The sequence below is a fragment of the Corticium candelabrum genome, chromosome 17, assembly GCF_963422355.1.
Source record: "Corticium candelabrum chromosome 17, ooCorCand1.1, whole genome shotgun sequence".
NCBI lineage: Eukaryota > Metazoa > Porifera > Homoscleromorpha > Homosclerophorida > Plakinidae > Corticium > Corticium candelabrum.
The window spans coordinates 3,883,867-3,898,032 of NC_085101.1; the positions used below are offsets into that span (position 1 = coordinate 3,883,867).

The 14,166-nt window shown below is 42.1% G+C and overlaps 3 protein-coding genes across 3 annotated transcripts; all 3 read left to right on the forward strand.

Annotated features, from left to right (window-relative positions):
- The first annotated feature begins 53 nt into the window (after positions 1-53).
- Positions 54-784, forward strand: LOC134193348 (Rieske domain-containing protein-like). Its single transcript, XM_062662182.1, has 2 exons — positions 54-277; positions 370-784. Exons 1-2 carry the CDS (start codon positions 67-69, stop codon positions 663-665), a joined length of 507 nt encoding a protein of 168 aa, XP_062518166.1. The 5' UTR covers positions 54-66; the 3' UTR covers positions 666-784.
- Positions 785-1,398: 614 nt separating this feature from the next.
- Positions 1,399-7,920, forward strand: LOC134193071 (uncharacterized). The gene is made up of 6 exons (XM_062661858.1): positions 1,399-1,490; positions 4,041-4,607; positions 4,911-5,978; positions 6,041-6,203; positions 6,317-6,950; positions 7,510-7,920. The coding sequence occupies exons 1-6, from the start codon at positions 1,445-1,447 to the stop codon at positions 7,660-7,662; spliced, it is 2,631 nt and encodes an 876-aa protein (XP_062517842.1). The 5' UTR covers positions 1,399-1,444; the 3' UTR covers positions 7,663-7,920.
- A 638-nt stretch (positions 7,921-8,558) lies between these two features.
- LOC134192710 (ankyrin and armadillo repeat-containing protein-like) lies at positions 8,559-13,952 on the forward strand. Its single transcript, XM_062661460.1, has 2 exons — positions 8,559-12,453; positions 13,646-13,952. The coding sequence occupies exons 1-2, from the start codon at positions 8,571-8,573 to the stop codon at positions 13,948-13,950; spliced, it is 4,188 nt and encodes a 1,395-aa protein (XP_062517444.1). The 5' UTR covers positions 8,559-8,570; the 3' UTR covers positions 13,951-13,952.
- Positions 13,953-14,166: the final 214 nt, after the last annotated feature.

The following is a 14,166-nucleotide window of genomic DNA, read 5'->3' on the forward strand; positions in this document are numbered from 1 at the left end:
TTATTTATTTATTTCTGGTTATTATCAATGAACATAAAGTCGGGACTCCGAGGCAATGTTTTGCTCATGGCAGAATTTCAGTTTGCGTGTAATGTCCGAGATCTACGCGTTATGCAAACGTTAAAACAGAATCTCAGCAGTGGTACGACAAGAGCAAGACATGATCAAGAGGAAGAGAGAGTGTGCAGGGGTTTGCGTTTGGAGTTTGACGGCAGAGCAATCGTGATTTTTATGGTTGGAGACAAAGATCTCTTTGCAATGGATCAGAAGTGTTACCGTAAGAAAAGAGCATTTACACAGATAACAGCCTGGCGATTATTAGAAAATGTGTTATCACAAACGGCTATTTGAGAAATGGTGTTTGTGTAGATGCTGGAGGACCACTGAATCAGGGTGATATAGAAGACATTGATGGGAGACTGTGTGTTCGATGTCCTTGGCATTTGCACCAAATTGCACTTGATTCTGGAGAGTCGTTGTACTATTCTGTTGATGTAAGGAATCCGAGGGGTATGAAAACTCTTTGCTCTAAAGGAGTCAAACAAAGACTGCATGAAGTGCGACGAATCGGCGACAAATTGTTTGTACAGCTTTGTCTTTCTGGAGAGAAAGTGGATTCTGATTATTATTACTCTGAAGAGTTTTATCGACAGATGAAATGTTGACATAGTACTAATCTAGATATCAACCAGCAGTTTATAAATCATTAATAGTTTGTAGACAAATACAGTGTTACTGTGTATATGTATGCAGAGTCAAGGAAAGTCCAATAAATTTATAATTATGTAGGGCATCTGTGCTATATGCTTTGTGATATGTACTTTGTTGCCATTGTTGGACAACAAATCGAAGAGTACAGAAAACAGACATACAACAATTGCAAGTAGATATAATGTGCGTCATCGATCTATATATACAGAGTATAGAATGTACGTACAGTACAATAATGAAACCCTATGACTAAGAAAAGTTGTCATCTCAATTTCATGATTACCTTCACATTTTTACGTCATTTTATAGAGTCCGCTTTAATTAATGAGTAATTGTCATCTCAAATTTCTTTACTTGGTAAGTGCCAAAATTGGTACCGTTTTGTAGAAACTTGGTTTCAACAGCTTCCTCTTACAGCTGCTCTGCACCCACGCACAACCTGATCTTGTCATAGCAAAGTACAAACAAGATTATTAGGTACAGTACAAACAAGATCAGAGAACTGGTACAACATACTTATTTACCAAATAACAATACTAAAGTTTTTAGTAGTTGTCAATCAATTCACTTCTGGACATAGTGCTGTTTGTGGGCGTGGTTTGCGGTCTGGTTCTGAGAAGCGACGAATCGCTAGGGGGCGATTGGGTCACTCCGCCGTTACGTCATAACGTCATTTACACACAAGTTTACAAGGCGACGGCCCACGGTTCTTCTTCCTAGCGTGTCTACCACCATGTTTCTAGACATTTGGTTTCTACTAACTCTAGCGTTCGTGTCAGGTGAGCAATAACGGTTGCTACAACATATCTTAGAAAGTTGTGACAAAGGCGGATCCAATGTCTTCACGTTTGAACGCATTCGAATGTTTTTCGACGATTCTAATGTTACGGCGTGTCTAGTTTGTGCGTAAACGCGAGTAACTGTCTGAAGCGGATTTGTTCTCCTCTCCGCTTGCTATGACAGACAAAAAAAGCGTTGGCACGTGCCCTGACATGGCAACCCCATTGAAGTGTGACTGAGGCGGCGCCGCCGGGGTGAGCGACGGTGGGATGCCGTCCGCTGTCGTTCGGGCGTTTGTTTCGACTATTTAGTGTCGTTGGCGACGTGTAGTTTATTCGTCTGGCGTTCTTGTTTGCTAATTTGATTGCGCTTCGCACGTGCTGATGCTGAGCCGTCGTGCTACAGTGTAGCTAGAGAGTCGAGCAAGTGGAGAGTTTTTAGTAACCAGGGATGAGTTTGTCGACGTACGTCGAGGGTGCTTGACAATGGCATTTCGAGGGAGTTGGTAAACGCGAGACAAGGTTGGAAGGTCGCTTCCGACGTGTGGTTGGCTCGCTTACACGTCGATTTTGTCCAATTTTGTGCGTTCGAATAGGCTTCTCGTCGTGCGGTTTCGACGAGTTGAGATTGAGTGGAAAGTGGTGTGGAATTGTGAAGCTGAGGAGACGACAGTCGCTTTCGAGTTCATTCATTGTCGGGGGAGCTGTTTGTATTGGGTGTGCGACCGGAAACGCTAACCAACGGACTCTGTTGTGTTTGTAGTCCTAAAAGTTCACAATGTAGTGGTGTGATGAAGAGATCCTACATTTTAGTGTGTACTGTACAGTAATGCTAGACTGGTCAGTCTTGAGTTGGACATTCCACTTGTTTGTTTGGTCTACGTACGGGGGCAAAAGTCGATGGTTTGTTTGCGTTTGCTGATTTCTCGTACTGCGACAGATGATCTTAGTTGCGACAGATAATCTTAGTTGCAATCCTCCGAAGGTGGGAGAGGCGTTGCATAAATGTCTGTAGTGGAAAAGTATGAGGGAGGTAGACACCTGTTCTGTGTTGCACCTTTATTTACAAGATGATTGATTGCATTACTATTTGGTGTACATACATACAAAGAAGATTTACTAAAACTTAAAGGGTAAACCACTCTGTCCACATCTAATTGCCACTGACTATTCAGTTCCAGTTGGTTAATTGTGTAGTAGAGATTTGATTTGTTTGAGTAAGAGTGGCAGGTGTGTACTCTAAGAGATGATGTTTGTTGTCATTCAGGTTAAAGTATAGATTCAGCTCTAACAACTAGAACATACCAGTTTGTATTATCCTTGTGTGGTATTTGGTTTGTGGAATGACTTCCCAGATTTAGTACCTAGTGTTTAAACCAGTCTTCTTACTCACAGCACCCCACAAGTGCATTACCGGATTGCTTAGGGCTTCACCTATGGTTTGCTAAAAGCTGTTTCCTGTTGAAAGGTTATTGAGTTTGAGTAGGAGTGTAGGATTCATGTGGAATTTTGTTATCCTGGTCAATCCTTCAATGAAGGAATGTGTTAATTAAGGTAAAATAAGAAGCTAGTGGTATCTAATATTAGTTTGGTTTTACACTAGACCTAGTCGCTAAAAATGGGGATCTATTTAGGAGAGATTTTAGGAAGTTAGTTTGTGGAAGTCACAGTCCATGACGTTTCTAGCTGGGCTTTTCCCATTACCATCTTCTTTGTAAGTCTTATGTAACATTCTGTAGTGGGAACCATGTGATAAAATATCAAGTGCGTGTGTTGCTGCCAGGGGGTTACTACATTTTGTTGGAAGTAGCTCTATCATTGGTGTGAGTATTTAAATGTTTGGGCAGTGATCACATTGTTCCACTTTTTTTAAATTTAAATATCCAGTTAGCTCCATTAGGACCAGTCATTATATGTGCCCTGCTGGGTATCAAGGTGTCTCATATCCAATGAACATATCAATAGATCCTAGCACCAATAGACATGGACTGTTAGTCTCATAGTACAGTGTAGTTTATTTACATTATGTAAATGATACCAATGTAATGCCATCTATTAGCTGGAACTGAATTCCAGCTGGGACTCACCTTACCTCCCAATATGTTTCCCATAGAATGTCAAGCTAAGGGACCATTTAGTTCTGTGATGCCACATTCATGGTGGTCTCCATTATTTATATTGTTTTTATGATTGTCTATATACCCAGTCTGTGGTCAGAATATCTACATTTACCATCTTACAACATTAAATACACAACCAACCAGACAGTTAGTCTCGTTTGTTTTGGGAACTTTATTACCCAAGAGGTGAAACACTAGGGTGTATGTGTACAGTTGCACAGGCTGGTCACATGACATACAACCGACGACTCGGCTTCATCTCCTGCATGACACATGACCAAATAATGAAACTTATTTCAAATCGCACACAACGTTATTTGACTGCATTCTCATCTGCTTTCCATGCATATTGGCCCCGCCGTTATGATTTATATCTTGAACTTAATTAAGTATTACTATTGATATGGTTCCATATGTATATTGTTTCTAGCATTAGAAGTATTCTCAACATCTTTGTCTGGTCTCACCAACAGCACTCGTCCAACCGAATCGGTTACCTTCTGGGCGGCATGGCAGTCATGGTCCGAATGCTCTGAGACATGTGGGATAGGCGAGCGGACTAGAAAACGAATCTGCATACATCGTCAAGGCGTGTACGTACCGACATCATTCTGCGATGGCGCGAATGAGGAAGCAAGTGTCTGTCAACTTCAACGTTGCCCTAAACCGAAGGAATTAAAAGTAATATTCAAAGACAGGAGAACGTTTCCGGATGTTATTCGTCTGATGCCGAGCAGTGAGAAGGGAGAGACTCGGTTGACGGTATATTGTTATGCTCCTGGGTTGCCGGTTAGTCATGTGAAATGGATGAGGGATGGTGAAGTTATCAAGTCGGGAAATGGGAGAGTTGTGCAACACGGTGTACGGAAACCGGCGTCGTCGAGGCGGTTGAAGATCCGGCCGTTTTTGGAAGAAGACTATGGGGAGTATACGTGTGTGGCGTATGATGGTGGGGCGAAGAATGTTATGTTGCGAAAGAGTTTTACAATAGTTTCAGGTGTGTGTGTGTGTGTGTGTGTGTGTGTGTGTGTGTGTGTGTGTGTGTGTCTGTCTGTCTGTCTGTCTGTCTGTCTGTCTGTCTGTGTTTGTGTCTGTTTGTTTGTGTGTCTGTGTCTGTCTGTTTGTGTCTGTGTTTGTGTTTGTTTGTGTCTGTGTTTGTGTTTGTTTGTTTGTGTATGTGTGTGTGCACGCATGTGTGTCTGTCTGTCTTTGTGTTTGTTTGTTTGTTTGTGTGTGTATGTGTGTGTGTGCATGTGCATGTAGTTAAATAAATTAATAATTATTTGATTATATGTTCCAGTTGTACCAACCACCGGTATTCCTGTTACCAAAGGACCCACTGGCATTCTAACACCGTCGACTCGCTCTACTCCTCTACTTCATACACCAAACTATGTCACAACAGAACAACCAATAAACAGACACAATCACAGCTTTGCAGGCAAGGCAGGCGGGGACATGAGCAGCAATCCTTTAATTTTGAGTCTACCACAACATCCTACTCCATCAATACAAACAGACAGTCACGTAAAACCATTTACTTCACGTCAAACATCAAGACAGCAAACTAACACTCCCGATCCAACCTTGCATACTTCGTCTTCGATTGTACACACAACAGAGCCACAAGCATCTACCGAAGCAACAACACAGGCAATAGATACACTGGTAACAAGTGCTACTTTGACTTCATCGACAGGTAGACAACAGAGAGTGACTTCAATGAGTGTAAATAGTCACCGTAGGTATACATCATCGATAGAAGATTTAGACGTAACGACAGAAGCATTGTCGACTGAAACTGTGACAACAAGCAGAATGGAAAAGCAACAAACAACAACACAAAGAGCAACAACACGAGCAGCAACAACACAAGCAGCAATGACACAAGCAGCAATGACACAAGCAGCAACGACACAAACACCTACAACACAAACACAAACAACACAAGCACCAACAACACCAACACCAACAACACAAACACCAACAACACGAACGCCAACAACACAAGCAGCAACAACACAAGCATCAACAACGAAGCAAGAAGCAACAACTCGAAAGCCAACGTCACGTAAGAGAGCATCTACACCAACAGTCACTAGAACGCCACCGCCGACGCAACTGACTTTGAATAAATTTGTTGCCATGAGAACAGATCAATTATCGGTTACAACCTCACATGCGGGCGTGGATACATCTGTTTCTCATACCTCAACACCGTCAACGTCTCACCAGCATGAGAATGAAATACATTTTGTTAGCGAGACGAATCTCGACGACGTGGCTACCGATCCTATAATGTCAACGACTTATTCTAGTACATCAAGAATTCCGGTATTGAGAGACAACACTCTGCCTACTATTGCAGGTGCTTATGCTGTTTTCCCTAAATCTGATTTTGTGTGTGTGAAATGGATGCACGTTTTGTAGACGTTAGAAACAACGAGTTGGAAGTTCAAGCAGGTATATCTTCGGACAACAAGCTTTTGATCATTGTAGGAGCTGCGAGTGTCGGAGCTTTTGTGGTGCTGACGTCACTTGTTGTTTCGTGTCTCGTGTGCAGCAAGAGACGGAAGAAGTATTCCCCAAATCGGTAACGCGTACACACACACACACACACACACACACACACACACACACACACACACACACACACACACAATCCTTTTTATTGCTAATGTTTATATTCGTTGATTGTTTGTATAGGAGAGGGAGTGGCCACGTGAGGAGTTCGTCGTTTGCCACCTGTGACAAGGAGAGATACAATTCGTTCGAGTCAGCTATGAAGTTCTCGCCGTCAATGGCGAGCAGTATGACCCACTTGTCGAGACATCTCGACGATTCCGGTCTCACCGTCTACGGCGAAATGGGCGTTAGGAGGAAATCGAGTTTCATGGTGAGCGACATTGTACCTCCCGACATGGCAATACAACAGAGAAAGGCATCATTGTCTGATGCTATTCACGCATTGGATCCCATGTGGGGCAACTCCGAGAGGCAGTTGCCGCTCTCGGCGGTCAACGAAGATTCTACTCACGCTAGTGGAGTAGATCAGGTGGACGCATCGAGGCGGAGCGAAACGCCATTGAATGTGATAGCAAATGGAGACGTTCCGCATTCGATCGGTTTGCTTCATTCGAGTTTGCCCGACAATCTGGTGACCGACTCGGACTCAACGGGAGTCGAACGTGCGTTGACAGATCCGGTAGTCAGACCTAATTGTGAGGTCGCTCCGAAGCTGGATACCTCGGACGAACCAACTGCAACAACAACAGCACCAACACCTGTAGGGTCGGCAATCAATCTAGAACAACAAAAGGCAGAACATTCTGTCATAATGGTAGGTTTTCTGTTTTGTGTTTCATATTTTAATTTCCAATATTATTTAATTTATTTCCATTTTAAAAATTTATTTATGCATTTAATTTGTAAAAAAATTGAAGAACAGTGTTATTTAAAAATTGAATTATAAAAATATTCATTTAATTTTATTTTATTTTTAAAATAATTTATTTTTATTTATTTGAATTTAGAATGTATTTATGTATTTAATTTATTTTTAATTTATTACATTTTATTTGATTTTTTAAAATAATTTAATTTATTTGAATTTTAAAAATTTATTTATATAGTTATTAAAATTTTGAAATTCAATGTTATTTAATTATGTATATAATAATTAGTAAAAAATTATGAATAACAAAGTTATTTAAAATTTAATTTATGTATTTAATTTATTTGAATTTTTATTTAGTTTTATTTATTTGAATTTAAATATTTATTTTAAAATAAATTAATGTTACTCAATTTTTATGAATTAATTTGTTTCTAAATTTTAATAATTATATAATTTATCTAATTAATTAATGTAATACTTTTAATTTCTATTGATTGTCTAGCTATCGGGAGAGGTAAACCAACTAGCCACTGATGATGCATCTAGTCAGCATTTGGAATACAGCTTGAGTGATATCTCAATCACAGATAGTGAACAAAATGAGGATGACAACAACTCTGTGGCGATGCCCGAGGATTTGGTCGCCGACTGTTAACTGAACGAGATCTGGAGATGTCAGTGGAGTTACCCGACTTTATGAGACATGCTTGGGGCATGTGTTGTCTTTTAATTAATTTAGTTAATTAGATATGTAGCAATATGTACACAACAGATTAGCATTGATATTAATGGTATGTACTAGAAGAATGGCCACGTTTCGGTGGCTCTGCTCTATGTTTGTAGAAAGTGTTCTAAAATAGATATCTAGTCCATAGTAGACTGTTTGTGTAAAATACACATTTTGAATCATTCACTGGCAGCGCCGTGTTCTCAAATTTTGCTAGATTTTAATTGGAGATATAGTGACACGTGATTTGTGGTGCCCGTATGCCGTTTCCATTAGTTACCCGGATCATAACACGTGACTTGCGGTACCCGTATAAGTACACAATCATATTTTAATGCTAGTTTTTTAACGTCTGCAAGTGTTGGTCTACATGCAATAAATTAATTACGACCACCTGATAATGGCAACCTGACTTTCATAGCAGAAAGTCCGACGTGGCGGTAAAGTCTGACTTCACGAGGCTTCTACGCTTGCGTCAAGTATATGTTGCCGTGACAACAACTAACAGGGTTACCCGTATGTCTATTCTTGGATTATACAAGCACGCGTCTTTGTTTTGTTTATTGCGGTAAACAGCCGCCTTTGCCTCGATCGGAAATTCCAACCTTGTGTCAATTGCTCGGTTTAGAGCGTAACTTCCTGGCGCCGCGGCTATGCAGCGGACGGAACGCATTCGATCAGCTCGACGTCGTTCGAATGCGGGAGCTCTGCGCATCGACATCGACTGGCAAGACGCTCAACGCAATGCCGGAACGTACTTTCGCAAATTCAAACGCTTGGATCTTCTGGAGGCGGCGAGCAGACGACCGCACCAGTTCGTTTTCCATTCAGACAAGATGTCGAGTGGGCTTGTTCGATTCTGCGCAGACGTACAGAATATGAAGGATGTGGCTGTACTGTGGCCGGTCGAGAACGAGACGTCGAACGCCGTTCCTGTGAAATTGGAGGATATTCATCAGATTATACGGGAACTTGTTACTGGGATTTACGTTTTTAATGAGATCCCGGATGTGAAGTTGGTTGGTCACTATGACAACAGTGGAGCTGCTTTGTGCATTTTGCCTTTACCTTATGAAGACACGCGAGTCGGTCAGGTGCTGATTGATGCCATAGCTGGAGTCAACGCTCATCTCAATGGTGTTGAGTTTCCTTCAGAGAGACGTCGGCGATTTACACAGACGTGGAGGGATGTGATGAAAATTGGGAAACGAGAGAAAACTCCACCGACAACGACAGAATTAGAAAAGGTGTATGTAGACGCTGGCTCACAAGAAGTAACGGACTTCCCTTTTATTGACATAAACCAGGATGGCGAAAGTTTGGATATTCGCTTGCTGTATGGAATTACAGTAACTGGAAACGGCATTCAACAACACGACAATGTATTTGTTATGGATCCGCAATGGAATCCAACGTCATACTTTATGACGCCCGACGACTCTCTCGACATTTGCGATCACATCGAGAGTCATCGATCTATCCAAACTCATTTTGATATTTTTCGACAAACAATGGACTCGACTTCTGAACTAAGGCACAACTTAGTTCTCCTTCAGTTCATTGGATGTATGATACAGTTGTTGACCGCTTGGAAGTCTCGCTGCAAAGTGCCTGATGTTGAATCATTTCGATTGCCTCTGAGAGCGGATGATTTGAAAACGGAACGAGAGTTGCCTCCTTTGTTTGTCACAAATCCAAAGTGTGAGAGTAGTGTAGGTGTCAGTGGGCATCTTGTACAGCAAGAAGGATTTATAAATTTCCATAAGAGCATTTGTGATTGTGTCCCAGTGGGAGAGTCTATGATGCAACAATATAGAAGTCTGGCAGTGAAACACGACTATGCAGACTCGGACCAGTTTGGTCATTCACGGATTACTCTTAATGATCGTTTCTACGCCGTTCTTTGCTTGAAACTGGAAAGCTATTATGCAACATCTCCGAAGCTTCCTCCGTGGATACACGCGATGGTCAACGAAATGTCGAATCAGGTCGCTGGAATTCCAACTCTTAGTGATTCTCGAATACAAGACATTGTGCGTCAACGAATTGGTTCACGTCAGGCATCGAAGGTTAAGTCGTCTAATGCTCTTCTTGTTTTATCGGCTCAACATGGCTTTAGCTCTGTTATTGAGGTGGTTGCGAAAAGAAGTGCACAGACACGATTGAGCAATGCGTCTAATGATGACGGTCTTGCATTGCTGCATCATGCTGCAATACATGATCAAGTTTGTATCATTCAGTTTCTTGCACAACGAGGCTGTGATCTCAATGTTCGACGTCTTCACTTGTCTGAAGGGTTTGTTTCACCGTCAGCTGGTCAGATGGGAGAGACACCGCTGCATGTAGCAGCTAGATTAGGCTGCTTGAGTAGCGTTTGTTGTCTCATAGTCAATGATGCCAATCCCTGTCTGTATGATGTCATGAAATGGATGCCGATTCATCACAGTGCATTTCATAATCATTCGCAGATCGTCCATTATTTGATATCAAATAACATGTCATTGTTAGAGTCAAGGACTGATGACGACAGAAAAGCAACTCCTCTTATGCAAGCTACACTCGGTGGATCTCTTGATGCCGTCAAACAGCTTGTACAGTTGGGAGCAAGTTTGGGTGTTGTTGACGGGTTTGGAAAGAGTCTAGTGCATGCAGCTGCCATGAACCTGCATATTAACATCTTGCTGTTTTACGCACAGTGTGACCCTCCATCACTTCGTATATTTCACTTATTGGTTGACATGTTGAAGTCTCCTTTGGAAACAAGAGAACCAGAACTTGCCGCTCGATGTTTGGATCCTGTAACCACTGCCCATGCATCATATTGGGAGAAACTCGTTGAGGCTGGTGGTGTTATTGCACTTGCTCATTTGTTGAAATCGTCAGATGTTACAGTGCAGGCTTGTGCTGCATTGGTCTTACAAAATATATCAGGAAATTCTATTGTCCAACGAGCAATCGTAGATTTAAATGCTGTTCCTGATCTAGTCTCTTTGCTGAAGGCACCAAATGCTGACATACAGTCACGGTGCTCGGTTATATTAGCCGACGTTGGCACAGTGGATGATAACTGTGACAGCATAGCAGCGCAAGGTGCCATCGAACATCTTGTTTCGCTTCTTCATTCTGGGGACCGCACAGTACAGTTGAATTCAGCTAATTGCATTCGTGTGCTGGTAGATGAAAATCTACACAACCAGTCAACATTTCTTTCGTACAACGGCATTCGGCCACTAATAAATCTTCTCAGTTTGGATTCGGATGATATTCAAGCATGTGCAGCTGAGACAGTAAAAGCAGCAACAACTCGATTTGAAGAAGCACAAGATGCTTTTGTAGACAACAATGGTATTCGGCTGCTCATCATTCTTCTTCGCAGTCGTAATCCTCGTGTGCAAGTACAGGCTGCTCGTGCAATGGAGGCAATCGCTGATGGCAATGTGAAGGCACAGACAAGAATTATGTTTGGTGATGATGGCAGTGCCGGTCGGACACATCCGATTGGTACACACGCATTGAAACGACTATTAAAATTCAAGACTCCAGAATTGAAGATTAAGGGAGCATCGGCTTTGTGGTCAGTTGCAGGGACAACAGTAGCCAATCAACGTCACGTAGCATCTCTAATAGGTATTGACATGCTTATCCAATTGCTTAATTTACGAAATGAACGGCTGGCGATTGTAGCATCTCAGGCTATCCATGCACTTTCGAGTGGACCGGCAGCATTTCGACACAGAATTGGGGAGTCGGGTGGTGTACTGCCTCTTGTGAGACTTTTAAAGCCACAGGATAACTCCAGTAGAGCTGTTCTGATCAACGTTGCTCGTACTCTGGTTTCGCTTTGTGTAGGTCCTGCCAATACTCCTCACACTGAAAATCAGAACACAATTGCTGCAGGCAGAGGTGTTATCTATTTGGTTGAACTGATGGACAAACATTCTGATCTTTTAGTTCGAGCAAATGCGGCATGGGTATTGTCGTGCATCTCATTGGGAAACATGCCCGTTCAGCAATCTGTTGTCACCTGCATCGACTTTGATTTTGTTAGTATTCTTAGAATGTTGAGGTCAAAGTCAGACGAGGTTTGTCTATGTGCTGGTATGGCACTTGCGATGTTTGCATATAACAGCTTGACTCATCAGAAAGCAATACGAGATGTGGGTGGCATCCACTATTCTCTATTTGAACGTTTCCTGCAGTCAGAGCAAGAGACACACCGAGGGTATGCAGCCTTTCAGACTGTCATTCTTGCCAAAGTGTTGAAGGGTCCAGGAGAGCTCAAGGTTACCATTCGAGGTCTTGAAACGCTCATCTCTCTTCTCTACTCAAAATCCGAAGAAAGTCAGATTGTTTCTGCCGACTGTTTGGCAAGTCTTGCTCATACACGAGCCGGCATTTCAGCTGCTATTACCGCAGCAGGAGGAGTGAAGCTCTTACTGAAAAAACTTGGTTCTCCGGTTGAAGCAATTTCAGCCAGTGCTGCTACAGCACTTGGATACTTAACATTTAATAGGACAGCTGCAAGAGAAATGATGACGGCTATGCGTACTGATCCACGTCTCTATGACGTGTTTCATCGTCATACGATCCATGGTAAAGTGTCTCCAGAGTTTGTGGAAAACTGGCAGGAGACTGTGAAGATTGGATTGCCGTCGTTGTTTCTGGAATCTCGAGGTGGACCTCCTGTGATTGCAGACAGGAAGCCGCTGGATGGCAGAAGTAAGTGTTGCATGTAGTTCACTATGATCAATAAAATTGCCGAGAAGCATGTGTATTGCATGGCTATGTAAATTTATTATTGTCATGTGTTCTTAATTTAAACGTTTGAAAATGGAATGAACATGCAGACGACACATTAAAGTTGGGATGATGGTCACCAGTAGTGAGTCTGTTGTTTATGCACTTTCAGTCTTTTTGTTTATACATGTGCTTTTTAGTCAATTTGTAAAACCACTGAGTGTGTTTGTTCTCATAAAGTGGTGGTAATGGTAGTAATGATGGCGGTGGTAATGGTGGTAGTTATGTGTGTGTGTGTGTGTGTGTGTGTGTGTGTGTGTGTGTGTGTGTGTGTGTGTGTGTGTGTGTGTGTCTGTGTCTGTGTCTGTGTCTGTGTCTGTGTCTGTGTCTGTGTCTGTGTCTGTGTCTGTGTCTGTGTCTGTGTCTGTGTGTGTGTGTGTGTGTGTGTGTGTGTGTGTGTTTGTGTGTGTGTGTGTGTGTGTTTGTGTGTGTGTGTGTGTGTGTGTGTGTGTGTGTATGTGTGTGTGTGTGTGTGTGTGTTTGTGTGTGTGTTTGTGTGTGTGTGTGTGTTTGTTTGTTTGTGTGTGTATGTGTGTTTGTTCGCCTGTTTGTCTGTGTGTGTGTGTGTGCACGTGTTTGTTTGTGTGTGTATGTGTATGTGTGCATAGGTGTGTGTGTGTGTGTGTGTGTGTGTGTGCACGCATGTGTGTGCGTTTGTGTGTGTTTGTGTGTGTGTTTGTTTGTTTGTGTGTTTGTGTGTGTATGTGTGTTTGTTTGCCTGTTTGCCTGTGTGTGTGTGTGTGTGTGTGTGTGTGTGTGTGTGTGTGTGTGTGTGTGTGTGTGTGTGCGCGCGCTTGCCTGTTTGCTTGTTTGCCTGTGTGTGTGTGTGTGTGTGTGTGTGTGTGTGTGTGTGTGTGTGTGTGTGTGTGTGTGTGTGTGTGTGTGTGTGTGTGTGTGTGTGTGTATTTGCATTGACTCAAGAATTAATTAAATAAATGAATCATTTTTGTCATGCAAATGTATGGTCAAAATTTCTACTCTTTACTGTATATATTTTATGATGAGCTGTGTGTAATTTAATATTTTGCAGTAAGTCTAATTAATGCATTATGTCTTCTTAATTTCGCTTTTAGGTAGTTTGTTCAAATGTTCAGTCTGTACTCTTGTCTTGCAGTATCTGTACCTCTTTTGGGTTGGCATCCGAATGATGGAGATGTTCCTAGCCCCTTCAGATTTAGAGGCAGATCAAAAAGTATCAGTACACAAGGCATCAGATCGACCAAACCAAAGTCAAAACGATGCATCTCGGCTCCAGCAAACATCCCAAGACAGCAGTCAGTGACTTCTATTAGTGTAACATATTCGTCTACAACTGTAAGCCGGAAGAGATCTGAACTAAAAGGACCTTTAACTGATGACCATGTTAGTATGCTATGGAGCAGACAGCAAGCGGTGACCTTCGATGATATCAACAGCTGAGTTTGTGTGCTCATGCAAACAATTTGTTCGTCTCTTGATTTTGTCTCATCACCATTGCTCGTTTAGCCGCATGATTTGGTACGTTGATTGATGTCGTATATCTAAGTGTTGTGTTGCTTTGTTTGCTGCGTCCGTTGTGAGTTTTATTGATCTACGAATGTGTAGTTTGCTATTGATTTCTACATGTTGCTTGAGAGATTTCTATAGATTTGACAT

Coding starts and splice junctions, on each gene's coding strand:
- LOC134192710 (XM_062661460.1), top strand. CDS start 8,571: ATGTCGAGTGGGCTTGTTCGATTCTGCGCAGACGTACAGAATATGAAG. Junction 12,454..13,645: donor GAAGCCGCTGGATGGCAGAA/GTAAGTGTTGCA, acceptor CTTGTCTTGCAG/TATCTGTACCTCTTTTGGGT.
- LOC134193071 (XM_062661858.1), top strand. CDS start 1,445: ATGTTTCTAGACATTTGGTTTCTACTAACTCTAGCGTTCGTGTCAG. Junction 4,608..4,910: donor GAGTTTTACAATAGTTTCAG/GTGTGTGTGTGT, acceptor TATATGTTCCAG/TTGTACCAACCACCGGTATT. Junction 6,951..7,509: donor CAGAACATTCTGTCATAATG/GTAGGTTTTCTG, acceptor TTGATTGTCTAG/CTATCGGGAGAGGTAAACCA.
- LOC134193348 (XM_062662182.1), top strand. CDS start 67: ATGGCAGAATTTCAGTTTGCGTGTAATGTCCGAGATCTACGCGTTATG. Junction 278..369: donor AATGGATCAGAAGTGTTACC/GTAAGAAAAGAG, acceptor GTGTTTGTGTAG/ATGCTGGAGGACCACTGAAT.